Below are 16,049 nucleotides of genomic sequence, written 5' to 3'. Positions count from 1 at the left end.
TGCATATAGTTAAAAATCAATAGACATACACACTGAATTAACAGAAAATGTCATATAATGGAAAAATGCAAGTTTTAAAATCAGAGAGATGTGAGATCAAATCCCATTTGTCATCTAAGGGCAGGGCTTGTCTAAGCAACTGAACTTCCCTGTACCGGTTTTCTCCTTGTTAAAACAGGAATAAAACATATCTCACAAAACTGTGATGAGGATTAAGTAAAAAAGCGAGATGCTCAGCATATGGGATACCAGTAAATTTTACAAATGTGCATTCACACGCAAACACATACTCCTTAAATAGTGCTATCTCTGTTCTGTGGATCATATATTTTGTCAAGTAATCTCTGCCCCCATTTCCCTATTTTATGCAATGTGTTTCAGTGACTTATTGTGGCAGTTTTCAAACCAGGGACCTTACCACTGGGTATATGCAAGACTTTGCAAAGGGCACATCCCCATGGATAATTTTGATGGGAATCAAGTTCCAGATCTTCAACTTCCAGATATATTCTTTCCCCAAACTGACCCAACAGCTAAGACTTGTCTGCTATGGTTCTCCTTTCCTATCTCCCTTTTTGCAATCACCCTTTACTAATGGCAATCACCCATGCAGTCACCCATTCTCAATCTTATATTGCCCCAAAGTGTAAAAACCTTTAAAGTACCAAATAAAAGGATAATTCAACCCTTCCTCTAATCAAGTTTCCATAAAACCAGCTTTCTTTTTTTTTTTTTTTTTTTTTGTAGAGACAGAGTTTCACTTTATCGCCCTCGGTAGAGTGCCATGACGTCACACAGCTCACAGCAACCTCCAACTCCTGGGCCTAGGCGATTTTCCTGCCTCAGCCTCCCAAGTAGCTGGGAATACAGGCGCCCGCCACAACGCCCGGCTATTTTTGTTGTTGTTGTTGCACTTTGGCCAGGGCCGGGTTTGAACCAGCCACCCTGGGAATACGGGGCTGGCGCCCTGCTCACTGAGCCACAGGCACCGCCCAAAACCAGCTTTCTAAGTAAGAAATAAATTTCTAATACAAATTTACCTTAATTTAATAATATCATACTTTTGAATATATTTATGACATTTTCATCAATTGTGTCCTAAAAATCATCTCAATAGTAACTCAACCCAGAAGGAAGAAAACAATACTCAAGAGTCTTATTATCATAAATCAAACTGATTAACATAAAAAAGTCTTATTATCAAAGGAAATTAAGAAAAGACATGACATTTATATGCACGTAAATATACACACCCACAAATTGCAAGGATAAGGTGAGCAATATGAAACTCTCAAGCACAACAATGGGATAAAAGTCTGTGGGAGAAGTGGAATAAATATTAAATTCTAAGAGGAAAAGAAGGACGATGTAAAATTTCCCAATGCTAAAATGCTTTATTTTAAATCAACGATGGTGGATACTAAACTACTGCAATTTTGTGTTCCATTGGATAAAATTCAGTGATTTAACATTTTCAAGTATCGATATTTACAATAAGCCAGCCATTACATCCAACGCAACCATTTAAACTTCTGATAAAACAAAAATTAGCTAACAACTTAATTATTTTAAGAGCTAAACAGGGGCTTTTTTAAAAAAAGTTTGACCTCTCTGACCTCTGACAGAGCTTCAAACGTCATCTAGATGTCAAACTCCAGTCAAGCCCAGGAAGTTTCAGCGGCAAGAAAGGAACCCCCTCTTTACACACCCAACTCAAACCTTTCCCTATACACCGGGTACTGCCGCACCCCCACAACCGCCCTCTTTAATCCTAATCCCCCCATTTACCCTCCGCCCCCCTCCCTTCTCCCCTTTTTCCCCCGCCCACCCCTGTCCTCTGACGCATGCGCACTTCGCCTCCTCGCAGCAGCCGCTGCTGTGTCATGGCGGAGCGGAAGTCCCCGCCCTGCGGGAAAGGGCGTCCTTCAGATGGGAGGCGCTGCTGGCGCCTCTCTATCCCCTTCCAACCGTAACCTTTCTGATCTCCCACTCTAGAGGGGTCCCCTACCCTGGACTCGCCCGAACACTTCATAGTCCACGGTTATGAGCCGCCCGGCGGTCGACATGGCGGCGGCGAGCCCTCTGCGGAGGAGCCGGAGCGGGGTTCGGGGCACGGCGACTGCGGCGGCCGCCAGAGGGAGGGGGCACATGGGCGCGCCTGGCGCAGCTTGCACCGGTCACCGGGCCGGGACCGGAGCGCGCCAGGGTCACGCGTCGGTAGCGGCAAATGAGACAGCGGGTCGGGGAGGGACGTCTGCTGCGGCCTCCGAGGCCTCCGTCCCAGAGTGGGGAGGATGCGCCCTCTGCGCGCGCTCCCTGAGATTTAATTCTCGGTGTTTAAATAAAAGTTGGATGCTCAGCCCCAAAGATTATTGCTTACTCCACACACATCGCAGGTGTATATTTGACAAATAAAAATTGTATATATTTTTGGTGTACAAGGTGATGCTTTGATACAGGTATACATTATGAAATAATTAAGTCATGTAAATGAACGTATCTCTCATCTCATATACTTAACACTTTATTTAATGGAGGAAACATTTAAGAGCTCAGAATTTCTAAGTATCCATTGTTAATTATAGTCACCATGCTGTGCAATAAATCTCCAGAACTGCCTAACTGAAACTTGCATCCTTTGACCAACATTCCCCGTTTCCAACCCATCTTCACTATCCCTACTGCCCCTTTCCATCCTGGCAAGGTTTGATTTTGAAATAAATGGTCTACTAGCGTGGTGGCTGAGGGTTAACGAGTTAACTGTGAAATGTTTAGGCGTCTGCCAAATCTATCTAATGATTTTGAGCCAACTTTTAAAATGAGGTCTGCATCCTCTTCAGCTCTTCTGTAGAGTCAGAAAGGCTTTGGGCTTGAATCCGTATTCTAAATGGATTGTGATATTTTCTGGGACAAGAAACTTTAAAAAAAATACACACTTTTTATGCTAGTGGACACTGGGACCAAAAGATTGTAGTCAATCTTGTCAGCTGTTCAGTCATACCGGGTTTTTAATGGTCTTGATCATTGATAAACATCCCAATTATCTAGAGGGTTAAGGAAGAATTTTATTTCCTGGTGAGCTATTATAAGGTTTTGTATTTAAAAAATGCCACCACTCCAAAGCACCTGGATATGGCTATTGATAATCTGCTGGCTTCTAAAATTCCCAGTCCTTTGACTTGAAATTCCCAGTCCTTTGACTTGAAAATTTGCATTTCTCAATTTGTTTGTTGGCCTGGATACCTTTACATATTTCTCTACATCTGGCCATGTAGTTAAAATAATCCACTGCAGTCTGATTTAATATTATGTGCCAATTCTATTAGGGAAACACCAAAAATCATCTAAAACTTTGTTAGAATGTCGTTAAATGACCTTTAAAGTAAAATATATTCTGGAGGTACCATCTGGATAGTTTCATGTAGTGAAGGTCTTGGTTTATTTCAGGTTTCATGCAGACTCTAGAAACAATACAAAATATAAAGAACCTTTGCTCTTGGGTCTACTTTATCTGCAATACCTCTTCCCTCTCCAAAATCTTCCTGTAACCTTCTCAGTTGTCTTTGCAAGTGCTTACCAGATTTCATCTTACTTATGTAGTATGTCTTCCCCACTAGTACAATCAATCTCTATATCTATGGGTTCTGCATCCATGGATTCAACCAACCACAGATGGAAAATATTTTTTTACTAAACTATATTCTTTACTGAACATGTATAGATTTTTTTCTTATTATTCTCTGAACAATATAGTATAACAGCTATTGTAATGGCATTTACATTGAAATAGGTGTTATAAGTAGAGATTTAAAGTTTATGGGAGAACGTGCATGGGTTTATTGGAGGTCTTGGGGAGTCTTGGAACAAATTCCCCTGTGGATATGAACGTACAACTGTTCTTTGTCTTCTAAGGGGTGAGAATAAGATGGAGTCAGTCAGACTAGGGCCACCACTACATGGCTGGTGGTCTGGTCAATTCAGGTCCTATTTGACCTTTAACTTACGTTTTCCATCCTTGTTGTTTTGTAAATTCAGCTTTAACCTAAAGTGTATATCTTGAGTAGCCTGAGGTGATTGATTTAGAAGAGTAACTTTTGAATTAGAAATATTGTTTTGGGTCATGGGTTATACCAATTATTATTTATTGTGGGTCATGGGTTATGCTAATTATTTTTATTTAAGATAAGCCTCAATTGTTGTTGTTTAAGATAAGGGTTAACATGGCTTTTGCTTCAACTTTAATGTATAAAAGGAAATAAAAGGGCAGAACAGTCTTGGAGAGGCTATTCTCACTGTTCTCCAGAATTGGTGGCCTTCTGATAATAAAGCTCGTTGGACCTGATCCCCATCTCTGCATTTGGCTGACAGTGACAGGCAGCCAGACCCACTTTGTCTGACAACAGTAGTAGGATCTCAAAGGATCTCAACCTACATCCTGTCACTGATTGGGAAGGTAGACATTTTCATTTTCTTAATCAACCTTTGACTTTTCTCGACATTTACCTAAGAGTACCCCTGCCAATTATTATGTGGCTTTATTTTAATTTTAGAAGTGCTATAGCAACAATTGACATTTGCTTAGCTGAAAGATGTACTGTCTGCCAACAGTAGAACATAAGCAAATGGAAATTTTTATGTACCATTTCAGCATGGATTGCCAATAAAATTTCTAAGACTTCAGAAATTTTAAGCAAATGTTTCTAATATTTAAGCTCACATTAAATAACAGAAACGTTTAGAGAAATTTTGAAAACATAATTTTAAAATTATTCAGAATCTTAACACAAATATTATCATTTTTGTTTATTCTTTTTATATGTACAGTATGTTTTAAGTTGTTACAGTATGAAATCAACTTTTCTTTTCCATGTCGTAGTCTTTCCAATGAATCTTTTAATAATTTCATGATATTGGTAGATATAACCATACATTTACCTACTAAGTCCTTGTTGTTATACATTTAGGCTGTTTCTCAGTTTTTTGTTACAATAAAAAAAATATTGTGAGCTGGGTGCAATAGTTCACACCTGTAATCCAAGCACTCTGGGAGACCAAGGTGATCTCAGAAGTTCAAGATCAACCAGAGCAATAGTGAGACCCCGTCTCTACTAAAAATCGAAAAACAAGGGCAGTGTCTGTGGCTCAAAGGAGTAGGGCGCGGGCCCCATATGCCAGAGGTGGTGGGTTCAAACCCAGCCCCGGCCAAAAACTGAAAAAGAAAAAAGAAAAACAAATCAGGCATTGTGGTGGGCACCTACAGGTGCTACTCAGGAGACTGAGGCAAGAGGATTGCTTAACCCCAAGAGTTTGAGGTTGCTGTGAGCTATGAAGACACCATGGCCCTCTATCCAGGGCAACAGAATAAGACTCCACCTCAAAAAATAAAATAAAATTATATAGGTATGTGTGTGTATGTGTGTGTAGTAAAGGAAATACACATGTAGGTAGCTTTCTTCCCATATATATATTTATATATATATATATTTTTTTTTTTTTTTTGAGACAGAGTCTCATTATGTCACCCTTAGTAGAGTGCCATAGCGTCACAGCTCACAGCAACCTTAAACTCTTGGGCTTAAGCGATTCTCTTGCCTCAGCCTCTCAAGTAGCTGGGACTATAGGTGCCCATCATAATGCCCGGCTATTTTTTGTTGCAGTTGACATTGTTTAGCTGGCCCGGGCCAGGTTCAAACCCTCCACCCTCGGTGTATGTGCCTGGCGCCATAACCACTGTGCTACAGACGCCAAGCCTGCATGATACATATTGCCAAATTGTTTTTCAAAGGATCGTACCAGTTTAAATATACAACTACCCACACTGTATGAGTGTATCATTATTTATCTTTTTATGCAAACAAATGTATGCAGACTTCTCACAGATAATGCATGGTTGAGTTATATGAAAAGTTTTGGTTTTTGACCTAAGCAAGAGCTTTGGAATAACTAGCTTCTGTGTTGCTGCTAGCTGAATTCAAAACCTACTAATTCCCTTTCTTAAACCATTGAAAACAATTTGTGATATAGGGTCATGTTTCAGTAATACATAGAAAAAGAAAATCCTTCCTACGTGATATAGGTGTAAAAGATGACCAGGCACTAGAACCTGTGAAATGGGGATGGACCATACAGTCTCTGGGTCCAACTGGCCTTTGAACTGAGGAGATACCACCTTAAATCTCTAATTCATCACCATAAAGGGTAAGTTGAAAGTGATTACTAAAGTGATTTCTTAGCAATTTGGTATTAAGGTATAAATGTTTCCAAGAGAAGCAGCTACTTGCTGTCATTTGATCTTCTTAGATAAGCAAATCAAGAACATTCAGTGGGTGAAAGAGTCTCTGTTTAACAAATGGTGCTGGGTGAACTGGCTGGCCACGTGTAGAAGACTGAAACTGGACCCACACCTTTCACCATGAACAAAGATTGACTCTCACCGGATAAAAGATTTAAACTTAAGACATGAAACTATACAGATTCTTGGAGAGAGTGCAGGAGAAACACTTGAAGAAATTGGCCTGGGAGAATACTTTATGAGGAGGACCCTCTGGGCAATTGAAGCAGCATCAAAAATACATTACTGGGATTTGATCAAAGTAAAAAGCTTCTGCACAACCAAGAACACAGTATGTAAACAAGCAGACAGTCCTCAGAATGGGAGAAGATACTTGCAGGTTATGCTTCTGACAAAGGTTTAATAACCAGAATCCACAGAGAACTCAAACATATTAGCAAGAAAAGAACAAGTGATCCCATCGCAGGCTGGGCAAAGGACTTGAAGAGAAACTTCTCTGAAGAAGACAAGTGCACAGCCTACAGACACATGAAATAATGCTCATCATCCTTAGTCATCAGAGAAATGCAAATCAAAACTACTTTGAGATATCATCTAACTCCAGTAAGATTAGCCCATATCACAAAATCCCAAGACCAGAGATGTTGGCATGGACTTGGAGAAAAGGGAACACTTCTGCAGTGCTGGTGGGAATGCAAACTAATACGTTTCTTCTGGAAAGGCGTTTGGAGATCATTTTGGAATCTAAAAATAGACCTGCCATTCGATCCTTTAATTTCTCTACTAGGTAAATATCCAGAAGACCAAAAATCACTTTATAATAAAGATATGTGCACCAGAATGTTTATTGCAGTCCAATTCATAATTGCTTAAGTCATGGAAGAAACCCAAGTGCCCATCGACTCATGAATAGATTAATAAATTGCAGTATATGTACACCATGGAATATTACGCAGTCTTAAAAAATGATGGAAACTTTACCTCTTTTATGTTTACATGGATGGAGCTGGAACATATTCTTCTTAGTAAAGTATCTCAAGAATGGAAGAAAAAGTATCCAATGTACTTAGCCCTACTGTGAAACCAATTTATAAACACCCACACTTGCATATGAATGCTATAACCCAACTACAGCCCAAGATGAAGGGGAAAGAGGAGGGGGAGGGGAGAGGATGGGTGGAGGGAGGGTAATTGGTGGTACCACACCTATGGTGCATTTTACAAGGGTACATGTTAAATCTACTAAGTGTAGAATATAAATGTCTTTTTTTTTTTTTTTTTAGAGAGAGACAGAGTCTCACTTCATTGCCCTCAGTAGAGTGTAGTGGCGTCACAGCTCACAACAACCTCCAACTCCTGGGCTTAGGCGATTCTCTGGCCTCAGCCTCCTGAGTAGCAGGGACTACAGGTGCCCACCACAACACCTGGCTATTTTTTGTTGCAATTTGGCCAGGGCTGGGCTTGAACCCGCCACCCTCGGTATATGAGGCTGGCGCCCTACAGACTGAGCCACAGGCTCCTCCCAGAATATAAATGTCTTAACACAGTAACTAAGAAAATGCGGTAAAGGCTATGTTAACCAGTTTGATGAAAGTATTTCAAAATGTATATAAAACCAGCACATTGCACTCCATGATTGCATTAATGTACACAGCTATGATTTAATTTTAAAAAAAAGATATAATTGCTTCAAGAACCAAATTTACATAAACCATCAACATATTTCTATCCCTGAAATATTTTTATAATCATTTTGTTGAAAGAGCAGGCCTCAAAGGATACAAATCGTTAACTTGCAGAAGGGAAGAGGCCTAAACAAGCCAAGTTAATAATTCTTGGAATGAATGCTTCATAAATTTTATTTTAAAAGGTCAGATAATTATTACTAAACTGTATTCAAAATTATTAGACACCAAACTGTTAGCTGAGTCAGTAGCTGGTTTCTCAGAAAAGGCTTTAATCTCATTACAATTTATCAGAAAATGGGTTAAGGCTTTTAATCAGGAAAGCATTTTTTTTCCAAAATTGAGATTCTGCCTCCAGTTTGAACCAATTTTTTTTTTTATCACAATCCAATTTCATACTAAAAATGGAGGGCAGGTAATTTAAAGCTTCTTCTCTCTCCCAGCTTGATGCTGCGTGCACTAAGGTGGGGAGAGGGCATGGCTGATCCCTCTTCTTGCATTAGTTTCCCCCTACCTAGCTGAAAATTGGCAGTGTGAGTTCTTTTGTGGGGGGTGTGTGTGTGTGTGTTTCCTTTGAGATAGATCTTGCTTTGTCACTCCTGGTAGAGTGCTATGGGGTGGTGTGGCGTCATAGCTCACAGCAATCTCAAACTCTTGGGCTCCATTGATCTTGTCTCAGCTTCCTGAATAGCTGGAACTTCAGGCTTCCACCACAACACCCCACTATTCTTTTAAAGACCAGGGTCTCACTCTTGCTTAGGCTGGTCTTGAACTCCTGAGCTCAAGCAATCCACTCACCTCGGCCTCCCAGAGTGCTAGGATTACAGACATAAGCCACCACACCCAGACAGGAATAGGTACTTGTTCAATTCAGTTTGGACTCTCTGAGATTGGTGAGTATTTAAACCTAATTAGTTCTTTTGCAGGATCCCTGATTGAGGAGATTCACAGCTTTACTCCACCAAGAATTCCTGACTGGTGCTTCCTTGATATGCAATGCCTGTACTCAACACAGCCCCACCCCAGCTTCTATATTAAATTGGAGGTTGTATACTTCTAACCTCTTGTGTGCTGAGAGAGACCAGCCTCCAGCAAAAGGCCATCTTGGTGAGATCCACTGTAAATCAACCATGGGACCAGCTCCCTCCCTGCCACACATCTAGCTGTGGGGACTCAGATCTCTGCAGTACCATTGACAAAGGTCACTGAATTCTGATTCCTCTCATTGCGGTGCTTGGCAGGCATCATTCAGGCATCTGCAGACACAGCCTTTCCTCTTCACTTTCTCAGGTGTGGGTCAACTATCTCTGGCCACAAGGAGTAAACATCAAGTTCTCTGTTTTCTTTTCTTTATTTTATTAAATCATAAACACATAGATAATGTATACATTAATGCATTTATGGGGTACAATGTGCTGATTTCATATAGAATTAGGAATGCTTACGTCATACTGGTTAATATAAATATCATCTCGTTTACTTAATTATTGTGTTAAGACTTTTATACTCTATACTAATAGATCCTACATGTACCCTTGCATTATGCACCATAGGTGTGATCCCACCATTCACCCTCCCTCAATCTGACCTCCTTCCTCCCCTCCCAGTTCCCCCTCCTCCTTCCTTCATCCATAGTTGGATGATCTATTCTTTTTTTTTTTTTTTTTTGTAGAGACAGAGTCTCACTGTACCGCCCTTGGGTAGAGTGCCGTGGCGTCACACGGGTCACAGCAACCTCTAACTCTTGGGCTTACGTGATTCTCTTGCCTCAGCCTCCCGAGCAGCTGGGACTACAGGCGCCCGCCACAACGCCCGGCTATTTTTTTGTTGCAGTTTGGCCGGGGCTGGGTCTGAACCCGCCACCCTCGGCATATGGGGCCGGCGCCCTACTCACTGAGCCACAGGCGCCGCCCGGATGATCTATTCTTAACATGAAAGTGTGAGTGATTGTAAATTGGTTTCATAATACCCTGTTTTCCCGAAAATAAGAAGTGTCTTATTTTAAGGTGTGCTCCCAAAGATGCGCTAGGTCTTATTTTCAGGGAACGTCTTATCTTTCCTGGAAGTAAGTCTTATTTTCGGAGGATGTCTTATTTTCGGGAAACAGGGTAGTAGTGAGTACATTGGATATTTTTCTTCCATTCTAGAGATACTTTACTAAGTAGGATATGTTCCAGCTCCATCCATGTAAACGTAAAAGAGGTAAAGTCTCTGTCTTTTTTAAGGCTGCATAATATTCCATGGTATACATATACCACAATTTATTAATCCATTCATGGGTCGATGGGCACTTGGGTTTCTTCCATGACTTGGAAGAAATTGAGCTGCAATGAACAATCTGGTGAAAATATCTTTGTTTGAAGTGATTTTTGATCTTTTGTATATACACCTAAGTAGAGGAATTGCAGGACCAAACAGCAGGTCACTTTTAGATCCCTAAGTATTCTCCATACTTCTTTCCAAAAAGGACGTATTAGCTTGTACTCCCATCAACAGTACAGAAGTGTTCCTTTTTCTCTATATCCATGCCAACATCTGTAGTTTAGGGATTTTGTTATGTGAACTACTCTTACAGGAGTTAGATGATACCTCAAAGTGGTTTTGATTTGCATTTCTCTGATGATTAAGGATGATGAGCATTTTTTCATGTGTCTGTAGGCCATGCACCTATCATCTTCAGAGAAGCTGTTCAAGTCCCTTGCCCACAATGAAATGGGATTACTTGCTCTTTTTGTATTAATAACTTTGAGTTCTCTGTGGATTCTGGTTATCAAACGTTTGTCAGAAGCATAACCTGCAAATATCCTCTCCCATTCTGAGTGCTGTCTGCTTGCTTTACTTACTGTGTTCTTGGCAGTACAGAAGCTTTTTAATTTGATCAGATCCCAGTAATGTATTTTTGGTGTTGCTTCAATTGCCCAGGGGGTCCTCCTCATAAAGTATTCTCCCAGGCCAATTTCTTCAAATGTTTCTCCTGCACTCTCTCCAAGAATCTTTATAGGTTCATGTCTTAAGTTTAAATCTTTTATCCAGGGAGAGTCAATTTTTGTTCATGGTGAAAGGTGTGGGTCCAGTTTCAGTCTTCTATAAGTCGCCAGCCAATTCTCCCAGCACCATTTGTCAAATAGGGAATCTTTCCCTCAATTTATATTTTTGATAGGCTTATCAAAGATCAAATGATGATAAGTGTCTGGATTCTCAAAGAGGTTCTCTTAATGCCCCTCTTGCTGAGCTTGGGATGAGGGCAAACACCTTGCTCGTCTCCCATGGTGGGAAGGAAAAGCCACAGATACTTTCGTGATTCTCCCCAGAGAAATACTGTAAAGCCTGAGGAGGGTGTTGGACTAAGACTCTTAAACCCATTTTAAGTCCCCCTTTTGCTCAACACAGGGAGCCTAACCTCATCTTCAAACATAGGTATAACTATGGTTTTGTTTTTGGTCTCAGATCTCAGCGAAAGGTGAGACAAAAATCTACTTTTTTCAAATCAATGGAACTTGATATATAAACCTGTCTGGATCCTAATATGAACGTGTAAACTGAATGTGACATGTTTGAGACCACTGGGGAAATTCGAGCACGAGCTGACTATTAAATATTATAAAATCACCATTAACTGGGTTACCTGTGATAATGGCATTGTGGGTGTATTTTCTAAAGGCTTTTCCTATTAAAGGTATATACTGAAATATGTAAGGGTGCTATGATACAATCTTTGGGACTTGCTTTAAAATCCTCAGGGGTGGAGGGTAGGACAGTTTAGATAGAATAAACCTAGCAAATTGGTGATAGTTTTCCAAGCTTGGTCATGGGTACATGGAGATTCATCATACTAGTCTGTCATTCGATGTATGTTTGAAAGGTTTATGTAAAGTTTTAAAAGAAAATTAAAAAGAATTCATTTTCATTCTGTAAAATACCTGACTAGTAATCCTCAAAATTATCAAGGTCATCAAAAATGAACTTTGAAAAGCACCTAAGAGAAACCTAAGGAGACCTGATGACTAAATGCAATGTGGAATCTTTGATGGGACCCTGGAACAGAAAGAGAACTTTAGGTAAAAACAGAGGAAATTTGAATAAAGTATGGACTTTGGTTCATAATAAGGTATCACTATTGGTTCATTAATTGTCACAAATGTACCCTTTATCATTAATAATGGTACAAGTATACCATTTATGAATATTAAGATATTAATAATAGAATGTATAAAAATAAAATTTAGAAAAGATATTACTAATACATGTATAGGGGAAACTGGACATCGATATGGGAACTCCACGGTTTTCACAATAATTTTGTAATTCTAAAATTGTTCTAAAATTAAAAGTTTACTTTTGAAAAGTTCACTTTAATACCCTGTTATATATTTTCATAATAACATTTCAAAATAATTTCTCATTGTAATGCATGAGCAGAATCACTACATCAGTACATGGACACATAATTTAAATTTTTAGTCAATTCCTAAGTCACGCTCAGGCAAAGATAGTCCCAAACAGCTGCCTAGCAAAACACTAAAACAGAACTTCACTGGCATAAAGAAGCACAAATAGATATTTAAAGACACTAAAACCTTTGTTAATGAAGAGAATGTATTATAGGAACATGGTTCATTTCCGGAGGAAGAAGTAATATAAAATGCAAAGAATATATCTAAAAACAAGAAAACAGTGTGGAAAGTAGAATTGTGATTAGCACTGAGTGCTTTAGAAAGCATGAAATATGCATCTGTAAGTACTGAGTAAGGGAAGGGTAAAGTTAAGATTAGGTAAGGAGGCTACTGATCAGAGAGACTGCTGCTTGGACATATCAAGGAGGCAACACATGGCAAAGCCAGGTTTTGAACAAAGCCAGACTCTGATCTATAGCACCAAGATAGGGAAAGGGAGAAATGGCCAGACACCAAGTAGGTAACATAGGCTCTTCCCTTCCTAATACCCCCAAGTATGAACTTCAGCCAGTATGGGGTTTGCTTTTCCTATGGAAGCAAGAAGCCTAGTCTGGAGAAAAGATCCTTTCTGATTCCACCTTAATTCATACACACACACACACACACACACACACACACACACACACACACACACACACACACACACACGTATGTACTCCCTAAGTCTCAGGAAGAAGATTTACCCTCAGGTCTGGGCTAGCGTGACACCAAGGGTCCTCTAATGTTTAAAATATGTCACCTATTTCCCGACGTCCTTGATGGAACAGTGCATTGGTACACACGGGCATCCCCATCTCTTTCCAGCTTGCCTTCCTGTTCTGTAGGTTAGGAAGTTTAAAGCTACAACCCTTACACATTTTTGCAATGAAGATTCCTCATGTGATAGTTTCCACCAGCAGAATGATCCAGGCAGACGTGGAGGAAGAGCGTGAGTGAGGCAGAGACCATCTGCCGCGGGTTCTCCTCCGTGTTACGGAGGAGTTTAGCTCTTTTGTGGCATTGGTACCTGAAGCCACCGTGACTGCCATTGGCTTCTGAGGCACCAAGACACAGGGTGCTTGGAGTGGCAGCTTTCTGGTTGCATAAGTTCACAGACAATGGAAGTTTCTGAAGGAGGCAGGGAGGCATGAATCCGGCAGCTTCCCAATGCAGCAAAAGGTTTCCTGATTGCAGAATCAGTAGCTCTCTTGATGGCCCAATTCCACAGTGAGAGTGGATCTGAAACCTCAGCCTCAAAGTGGTTCTCAACACTGGCTGCACCAGGGGAGCTTATTAATTAGATGCACACACATGTTCAAAGGTTTCGATTCATATGTCTGTAGTGGATTCCAGAATCAATATTCTTAAAAAGCAATCCAGATGCTTGAGATATGGAGCAAAGGTTGAAAGCCAGTGATCCAGAGCCCCTTCTCTAGCCTTCCCAACAACTTCATAAGCTATTTAATACAATACTACATCCATTTCTGCTTAAACTGTGTAGAATAGGTTATTTTTTCTGTAACTGAACTTGACCAATGCAAAGCCTGGGGCATTGTCATAATAGGAGAACAAAGGTTAAGCAGAATGAAAGTTCAAATATGCCACCTCTTCCTGTCAATAAAGGAGCATTATAATTTTCAGTATCTACAAAAAGAATAAATAAAGATTATAAGAAAAAATACAAGCTAAGAATGGTAACAAGGCCCTCTGGTCCTCCCGCTCGTCAGACAGCCACTTCTTCTAGTGCAGCACCAGCCGCATCCCCGAGGCACCATGGTGAAAGTGAAGGTTGGAATAAATGGTTTTGGTCGTATTGGGCGCCTGGTCACCAGGGCTGCTTTTAACTCTGGCAAAGTGGATATTGTCGCCATCAATGACCCCTTCATTGACCTCAACTACATGGTCTACATGTTCCAGTATGATTTTACCCATGGCAAATTCCATGGCACAGTCAAGGCTGAGAACGGGAAGGTTGTCATCAATGGAAATCCCATAACCATCTTCCAGGAGCGAGATCCCACCAAAATCAAATGGGGTGAGGCAGGCGCAGAGTATGTTGTGGAGTCCACTGGTGTCTTCACCACCATGGAGAAGGCTGGGGCTCACCTACAGGGGGGTGCCAAAAGGGTCGTCATCTCTGCCCCTTCTGCTGATGCCCCCATGTTTGTGATGGGTGTGAACCATGAGAAGTACGAAAACAGCCTCTGCATTGTCAACCATGAGAAGTACGAAAATGCCTCCTGCACCACCAACTGCTTAGCTCCCTTGGCCAAGGTCATCCATGACAACTTCGGCATTGTGGAGGGACTCATGACCACAGTCCATGCCATCACTGCCACCCAGAAGACTGTGGATGGCCCCTCTGGGAAGTTGTGGCGTGATGGTCGCGGGGCTCTCCAGAACATCCTCCCTGCCTCAACTGGTGCAGCCAAGGCTGTGGGCAAGGTCATCCCTGAGCTGAATGGGAAGCTTACTGGCATGGCCTTCCGGGAACCCATAGCCAACGTGTCGGTCGTGGATCTCACCTGCCGTCTAGAGAAGGCTGCCAAATACGATGATATCAAGAAGGTGGTGAAGCAGGCATCAGAGGGCCCCCTTGAGGGCATCCTGGGTTACACCGAACACCAGGTCGTCTCCTCTGACTTCAACGGTGACACCCATTCTTCCACCTTTGATGCTGCGGCTGGCATTGCTCTCAACGACCACTTTGTCAAACTCATTGCCTGGTATGATAATGAATTTGGCTACAGCAACAGGGTGGTGGATCTTATGGCCCACATGGCCTCCAAGGAGTAAGAACCCCCAGACCACAAGCCCCAGCCAGAGCATGAGAGGAAGAGAAAGGCCCTTAGCTGCTGGGGTGCCCCTGCCTACTCAGTCCCCCACCTCACTGAGAATCTCCCCTCGACAGTTTCCACACCAGACCCCCTCAAGAACAAGAGGGGCCTAAGGAGCCCCACCTTGTCATGTAACATCAATAAAGTTCCCTGAATTCAGCCAAAAAAAAAAAAAAAAAGAATGGTAACAAAACTAAGCCTAGAGTTTTTGAAGGCTAAATGTTGTTGGGATTAGGGGACAAAGACTTAGGTAATCTATATTCTGTGTATTAGTTATATCCTGTTTATTTATTTTTATTATTGACTTTATTTTCAGATGTACTGTTTTATTTTTTAAAAAAATTAATGAAATTATAACATTAAAAGGAGCCCTTCCAGTGTTCTGATTGTTAAACAAGCTGTAATTTCTGGTCTATTGCTGCCACCTACCAACAATCCAAGGCAAGGCAGCTTGGACAGGATGGTGTCACTTAAATTGTCTCTCATTCCAATGTTAAACTTCTGAAACATTTTTAGGTACATGTTAAACCCGTAAATGACATGCAGTCTAAGTGCTATTGGTCTCTTTACTCAACAGATGACTTAAAGTATCTAGACTATGAATTGCTATCAGATATAGATGTTATAAAAAAAAAACAAAATTTACAAGGTACGTTCAATAAATGTCAGTTGAACTCCTGCTATCTTAGGCTTTATGATTCACAGTATGTTCATATGCTACACACTTTAAAATGAGCCATTTTTAAAGACCGTATGTCTTAGACACATTTTGTTATGTAAATAAGATGGTTTTCACCGGGAC

The 16,049-nt window shown here is 40.9% G+C and overlaps 2 protein-coding genes across 2 annotated transcripts in view; one reads left to right on the top strand and one right to left on the bottom strand.

Annotated features, from left to right (window-relative positions):
* ACYP2 (acylphosphatase 2) overlaps window positions 1-2,267 on the bottom strand; it is a 191,262-nt gene extending 188,995 nt beyond the window's left edge. Inside the window, exon 1 of the mRNA XM_053588960.1 lies at window positions 2,009-2,267. Within this exon, the coding sequence (XP_053444935.1) occupies window positions 2,009-2,150 (142 nt within the window). The 5' untranslated portion in view covers window positions 2,151-2,267. The remainder of the gene's footprint in view (window positions 1-2,008) is intronic.
* Window positions 2,268-14,137: 11,870 nt separating this feature from the next.
* LOC128584090 (glyceraldehyde-3-phosphate dehydrogenase-like) lies at window positions 14,138-15,415 on the top strand. The gene has a single exon (XM_053588959.1). The coding sequence runs from the start codon at window positions 14,184-14,186 to the stop codon at window positions 15,204-15,206; it is 1,023 nt and encodes a 340-aa protein (XP_053444934.1). The 5' UTR covers window positions 14,138-14,183; the 3' UTR covers window positions 15,207-15,415.
* The last annotated feature ends 634 nt before the right edge of the window (window positions 15,416-16,049 follow it).

Source organism: Nycticebus coucang, chromosome 4, assembly GCF_027406575.1.
Source record: "Nycticebus coucang isolate mNycCou1 chromosome 4, mNycCou1.pri, whole genome shotgun sequence".
Taxonomy (NCBI): domain Eukaryota; kingdom Metazoa; phylum Chordata; class Mammalia; order Primates; family Lorisidae; genus Nycticebus; species Nycticebus coucang.
Note: the sequence above shows the minus strand (reverse complement) of the source record. Positions and strands in the feature narration are given on the sequence as shown.

Excerpts from the sequence above, each read along its gene's own strand:
- LOC128584090 (XM_053588959.1), top strand. The coding sequence starts at position 14,184 with ATGGTGAAAGTGAAGGTTGGAATAAATGGTTTTGGTCGTATTGGGCGC.